At 50.3% G+C, this 6,400-nt stretch overlaps 1 protein-coding gene across 5 annotated transcripts in view; it reads right to left on the bottom strand.

Annotated features, from left to right (window-relative positions):
• Positions 1-2,534: 2,534 nt before the first annotated feature.
• Positions 2,535-6,400, bottom strand: part of phf21b (PHD finger protein 21B) — a 17,181-nt gene continuing 13,315 nt past the window's right edge. For all 5 annotated transcript variants that reach the window (XM_068586925.1, XM_068586924.1, XM_068586926.1 and 2 more), the window contains 11 exons: positions 6,030-6,122; positions 5,324-5,776; positions 5,118-5,210; positions 4,274-4,325; positions 4,041-4,117; positions 3,907-3,961; positions 3,658-3,680; positions 3,391-3,549; positions 3,228-3,294; positions 3,028-3,131; positions 2,535-2,913 (listed from right to left, as the gene is read on the bottom strand). In XM_068586925.1, coding sequence (XP_068443026.1) covers positions 2,635-2,913; positions 3,028-3,131; positions 3,228-3,294; positions 3,391-3,549; positions 3,658-3,680; positions 3,907-3,961; positions 4,041-4,117; positions 4,274-4,325; positions 5,118-5,210; positions 5,324-5,776; positions 6,030-6,122 — 1,455 coding nt within the window. In that variant the 3' untranslated portion in view covers positions 2,535-2,634. The remainder of the gene's footprint in view (positions 2,914-3,027; positions 3,132-3,227; positions 3,295-3,390; positions 3,550-3,657; positions 3,681-3,906; positions 3,962-4,040; positions 4,118-4,273; positions 4,326-5,117; positions 5,211-5,323; positions 5,777-6,029; positions 6,123-6,400) is intronic.

Below are 6,400 nucleotides of genomic sequence, written 5' to 3'. Positions count from 1 at the left end.
CTCCATGAGAGTTTTGTTTCGGTGAATCATCGAAAGCTTTTGTTCGTGTTCGTGGTTCAAGAAGAACCACAAACAATCTACTGAACCTGAACCCTTCTGGACCTTCAGAACCTTCTGATCCTTCTGGACCTTCAGAACCTTCTGATCCTTCTGGACCTTCAGAACCTTCTGATCCTTCTGGACTTTCAGAACCTTTAGGTCCTTCTAGACCTTCTGGACCAGCAGGAAGACGAGCGAGACCGGGACCGAGGGTGAGGAAGAGGAGGTCGTCGTCCTCCTCTTCCTCCTCTGGTTGACTTTTAAACGAGACAGAAACTGAAGCCGCCGCGGAGCGTTCATGAAACCCGGGAAATATAAGAAAGGCAGGAAGAGGAAGAACATAAAAGCACGAGGACGCTGAAAGATGATCCCAGTACAAAAACAAAGAAAAAGGTTTTTGGCATATTTTCTATACTGGTTTAAAGGGGAGGGGTGGCTTTGACGCGTTCGAGTGCAGCTGGGAACAAACGGCGCTCCATCAACCCGCTGGCTTCTGCCACGGCAACACCACCCAGAGTATTATGGGATGGATCATGGTGAAGAGGAACCAGTATTCATGGATCCATCTTTCATTTGACATTGATTCTCTTAAAGGGGAAGCGCGTTCTTCTTAAAGGGGAAGCGCGTTCTTCTTAAAGGGGTAGCGCGTTCCTCTTAAAGGGGAAGCGCATTCCTCTTAAAGGGGTAGCACGTTCTTCTTAAAGGGGAAGCACATTCCTCTTAAAGGGGTAGCACGTTCTTCTTAAAGGGGAAGCGCGTTCCTCTTCAAGGGGTAGCGTTCCTCTTAAAGTGGAAGCGTTCCTCTTAAAGGGGAAGCGCGTTTCTCTTAAAGGGGTAGCGCGTTCCTCTTAAAGGGGTAGCGCGTTCCTCTTAAAGTGGAAGCGTTCCTCTTAAAGGGGAAGCACATTCCTCTTAAAGGGGAAGCGCGTTGCTCTTAAAGTGGAAGCGCGTTTCTCTTAAAGGGGTAGCGCGTTCCTCTTAAAGGGGTAGCGCGTTCCTCTTAAAGTGGAAGCACATTCCTCTTAAAGGGGTAGCGCGTTCCTCTTAAAGGGGAAGCACATTCCTCTTAAAGGGGTAGCGCGTTCCTCTTAAAGGGGAAGCACATTCCTCTTAAAGGGGAAGCACATTCCTCTTAAAGTGGAAGCGCGTTCCTCTTAAAGGGGTAGCGCGTTCCTCTTAAAGTGGAAGCGTTCCTCTTAAAGGGGAAGCACATTCCTCTTAAAGTGGAAGCGTTCCTCTTAAAGTGGAAGCGTTCCTCTTAAAGGGGAAGCGCGTTCCTCTTAAAGTGGAAGCGTTCCTCTTAAAGGGGAAGCGCGTTCCTCTTAAAGGGGAAGCGCGTTCCTCTTAAAGGGGAAGCGCGTTCCTCTTAAAGGGGAAGCGCGTTCCTCTTAAAGGGGAAGCGCGTTCCTCTTAAAGGGGAAGCGCGTTCCTCTTAAAGGTCTGAAATGTTGACGAAGAAACATAATCAACAACTTTTTAACAAATTTTGTGATTCTCTGATTTTTAACAATTTTAAAAAACTTGTTTACAATTTTTTTAATTTCTCTGCGAGGAAAATAAAAATCTAAAATAATGTGATATGTTATATTTTCATTGTGGGTAAAAACTATTGCTTTAATAAATAAAAAAACAGCACCGTTGGAGGAGAGTATATGTATATTTACATATATATATAGATATACATATACATAAATCTACACATATGTAGTTTGACGTATATGTAAATCTACATATATGTAGATTTACATAATCCTTGATTTGTATGTATTTACTCTATTTGTTTCTTTGTATACGTGATATTCTGGTTTGTGTTGCCGTGGAACAGAAAACTAACAACAGGTAAATATTCAGACTCACCTGTTTCAGATGTGACTTCAGTAAAAAAACAGAAAACCTGCAATGACACTCATAATAATAATAATAATAATAATAATAATAATAATACAACATATGTACAATGATCCCTTGAATACTCCAAACGCACATTTATCAACAGGCATCAGCATGAAAATACTAAAATCTCCACTAGAAACGCTAATTTCTGTAGTTTTATCTTAAATACTTTTTTCTTTGACTTTAACTCTATTAATACTGAAAAAAAGTTATTCTCTGTTTTGTTTGAAGGCTCGTATGCGTTCACATACACGATGAAAACATTTTCCTGAATTATTATGGCAAAAATCATTGTTCATAGAGAATGAGAGGGAACATCTACTCCGATATATCAATGTACAGTCCTCCGCTAGCGCTAGCGCCACCGCTAGCGCTACGTTCTCTGGCTATTCGCAGAACAAGAACCGGACGTGTTTAGAAAAGGGAACCCTCTTGCGCCCCCAGGAGCTCGTGTTCCTGCGGCAGCAGCACTGGACTCTAACGCTTTGTAATAAATACATTAAGGCCAAGAACATTAATAAATAGAAAATAACATAAAAAAAGAAATCTCGTAAGCACTGTAGGTGTTGGGTTTTAAAAAATACTTGAATGGAGTGAAGACGCTCTTTTCCTCTCAGTTTCTTTGTGGCTTTTCTTTCACCTCCTCTCAGAAAAAGAAGTGAGACGTTACTCAGACAGAAGGAAACATGGCCGCCGGTGCGGCTAGTCGTCGTCCCGGCTGTGGGCGTGGCTCTTCTGCAGCGGGGGCGTGGCCGAGGGGCCGGGGGCGGGGCCTGTGGCGGGGGCGACCGGGGCGGCGCCGCTGGGTTTGCCCCAGGACTGGGAGAGCAGGGAGGCAGCGGCGATGGTGGCGGTGGTGGTCATGGTGACCTGGATGAGCTGGTCGCGCTGCATCAGGCGGAGCAGCGCCCGGAGGCGCTCCAGAGACGCCTGGGCCTCCCTCTGCTGGCCCAGCAGCCGCTCCCTCAGGTCCATGCAGTGCTGCAACACACAGGAAGTACCGTTACACACACGCAGACGCCGCCGCACCGCCTGGGGTGCAGGCGGAGAGATGAAGCGCTCCCTCACATGCAGGAGCCAACATGGCGTCTTTACTTTGAGCGAGTCGCTCAGCTGCTCGTCCTGCTGCTCCAGGTGAGCGCACTCCTTCTTCAGCTCCACGTTCCGCCTCAGCAGCCGCCGCTTCTCCTCCTGCCGCACTGCTCACACACACACACACACACACACACACACACACCATCAGTACAGCTTTGAAACAACCCACACACACACACACACGTAGGAACTCTTCTTACCCGTCTTGTGTGTGACGTAGGACTGAACAAAGTTCTGAGGCCACGACATGTTTTCTTTGTTTAGAACCTGATCAGAAACAAATGTATTGATGTATTAAAACACATTCACTGTGTATATATATACATTCATAAATAATATGTGGTCGTGCGGTGCGTGTCACACCTTCTTCTGGCACTTGGGGCAGTACCACGCCCCCCTCGGCGGCGTCTTGAGCGGCGGGTGCAGGCAGTCGGGGTGGAAGGCTCGGGGGCAGTTGTGGCAGGGCTGCAGCTCTCCGTCCTCCTTACAGACGGCACAGTGCTCGTCATGCTCCACGTCCTCCTGCAGGGAACGCCGAGAACGTGTGCTTTAACTTGACGTTCACACTCACTCACACACACACACACACACACACAGGCAGACGGTGAGTGTCAGCGTCATGTGACCTACCTTCCAGCAGAGATCCTCAGAGTCTAGCGTGTGAATGGAAGCAGAGCAGAGGAGGTTAGTGGCAGAGACACACAGGTGGAGGCTAAGCCATGCAGCACAGCACGTTAGCGTAGCTTAGCATAAACACTGGAGGTGGAGGGAAACTGCTAGCGTTCCGGTTAGTTCCGGGTCACGTAAAGAAGAAGAAGAAGAAGAAGAAGAAGAAGAAGAAGAAGAAGAAGAAGAAGAAGAAGAAGAAGAGCTTCTTACCTCGAGCCGACAGGAAGAGCGAGCTGTTCAGGTAGTGAGACGCCAGACGCTTACGCTGCAAAACCACAGAAGAAGAAGAAGAGTCACAATTTACACTGAAGATGAAGAAGATGAAGATGAAGATGGATTCTGACCTCTGGCTCAAACAAGCCGCTGTACGCCGGGTTGGCTGTGCTCCTCCTCTTCCTCTCTTGCCTCTTCGTCTGGATTTCTGTTCACAAATAAAAAAGTTTACTCTCTTTAAACTGGACTGAAGACATTTTAAAGTTATAATAACAACAACAACAACAACAACAACAACAACAACAACTCACACTTCATTTCAGACACAACGACAAACAACAAAGAACCTGAAAGAAAAACTCACCTTCCAGATGTTCTGTAGTGACGAGACCCAGAGCCACCATGAAGGCTACCTTCTGTAGAGAGCAGGAGGAGGAGCAGCAGGAGGAGCAGGAGCAGGAGGAGGAGGAGCAGGAGGAGGAAGGAGGAGGAGGAGGAAGGAGGAGGAGCAGGAGGAGGAAGGAGGAAGAGGAGGAGGAGCAGGAGGAGGAAGGAGGAGGAGCAGGAGGAGGAAGGAGGAGGAAGGAGGAAGAGGAGGAGGAGCAGGAGGAGGAAGGAGGAGGAGCAGGAGGAGGAAGGAGGAGGAAGGAGGAAGAGGAGGAGGAGCAGGAGGAGGAAGGAGGAAGAGGAGCAGGAGGAGGAAGGAGGAGCAGGAGGAGGAAGGAGGAAGAGGAGGAGGAGCAGGAGGAGGAAGGAGGAGGAAGGAGGAAGAGGAGGAGCAGGAGGAGGAGAAAGAGGAGCAGGAGGAAGGAGGAGGAAGATGAGCAGGAGGAGGAAGAGGAGCAGGAGGAGGAAGGAGGAGGAGGAAGAGGAGCAGGAGGAGAAAGAGGAGCAGGAGGAGGAGGAAGAGGAGCAGGAGGAAGGAGGAGGAAGAGGAGCAGGAGGAGGAAGGAGGAGGAGGAAGAGGAGCAGGAGGAGGAAGGAGGAGGAGGAAGATGAGCAAGAGGAGGAAGGAGCAGGAGGAAGAGGAGCAGGAGGGGGAAGGAGGAGGACGAAGAGGAGCAGGAGGAGGAGGTAGGAGGAGGAGAAAGAGGAGCAGGAAGGAGGAGAAGGAAGAGGAAGAGGAAGAGGAGGAGCAGAAGGAGGGTTAAGGTGTTGTTTGATTGGTTGAGATCAATGAAATCACACCTAAGATTGACAGGTCTAACCTCTGGGTCCTCGTCCTTCTTCTGTGGTTTGGGGGCTTTGGGGGTGGGCGGGGCCTCAGTGCTGCTGGGGGCGGCGGGCTGGAGGAGGATCACCTGAGGAACACAGCGCTTTAATACACCTCATCAACCCTGATTACACTTGTTAAAGAGCAATGTTCACGCCCGCTCTGGATGCACATAGAGAGGGGGAGGAGCCATGGCCGCACCTTGATGGCCTCGCTGACGGCCGTCACCGCGTTGCCGGAGGCGGGCGAGGTGGCGATGATGGCGTACGCCACGCCGGGCCCGGCGCAGGCCAGCTGGACGGGTCCGCCGGGGTCGACGCCCCCTGCTGGGCCGTGGAGGGGCGGCGTGGGCAGCGTGGGCGATGTTGGGCCATGGGGGGGCGCTGTGGGCACCGTGGGTGCTGTGGGCGGTGTGGGTATTGTGGGTATTGTGGGTGCCGTTGACGCTGCGGGTGCTGCGGGTGCTGCGGGCGGCGAGGCGTCGCTCTGGCCGTTGGGCTGGTGCTCGGGGCTGAAGGTGCTGTTGGCGGTGGGCAAGGTGGGGCCCTGGCTCCGGGGACTGACCACGGCGGTGACCCTCTGCAGGCCCACAGGCTGCAGCTGCTCACCTGCACCCTGAGGGAGGCTGTCGGGGATCTGGGTCTTTGGCCTGACCTGCAGGAGCACAACACCTGATCAACACCTTCACTCACTGAGGCATGGTGTGTCTGTGCTGCCACCTGCTGGACACCTGAGGGACCTTTATTCTTTTTCCTTACATTTTTAATTCTGTCCTTATGACGTCACACATTTTACGAATGTAATAATCTATTAATCAAGAAAAACTTTCATACAGGTGAGCTGTTACCTGTACAGGTGGGCTGTTACCTGTACAGGTGGGCTGTTACCTGTACAGGTGAGCTGTTACCTGAGGTAGCACGGTGGCTGCTTGTCCTGCCAGCCGGTGCAGGGAGCTGACTTGAGGCACCTTGAGGGGCACAGCAGTGAGAGTTCCCAGCATCTGACGACACACAAACGCAACACTTCAATAAAGCATCAGACAGGAAGTGAAACTATTTACTGGAAGTTCATCACGACTCACAGAGAAGAAAACAAAAGCAGCAAATCGTTAAAGATGAAAATATAAATAAATGAATAGCAAAGTTTTGTTTCCTGAAACCTTTATCGTTCTGTGTCTTTAACAAACAGACATTTGTCTTTTCTGCATTGCATTGTGGGACAATTGCCTCAGAGCGTCTTTAAGTCTCACAAACCAGTCAAACCAGTGGAATAGAAAAC

This window comes from Clinocottus analis, unplaced genomic scaffold (genome assembly GCF_023055335.1).
Source record: "Clinocottus analis isolate CAN_PGR_092001 unplaced genomic scaffold, fCliAna1.0.p SCAF_20, whole genome shotgun sequence".
Taxonomy (NCBI): domain Eukaryota; kingdom Metazoa; phylum Chordata; class Actinopteri; order Perciformes; family Cottidae; genus Clinocottus; species Clinocottus analis.
The sequence above is the reverse complement of the archived record's forward strand: the minus strand, read 5'-3'. Positions and strand labels throughout refer to the sequence as shown.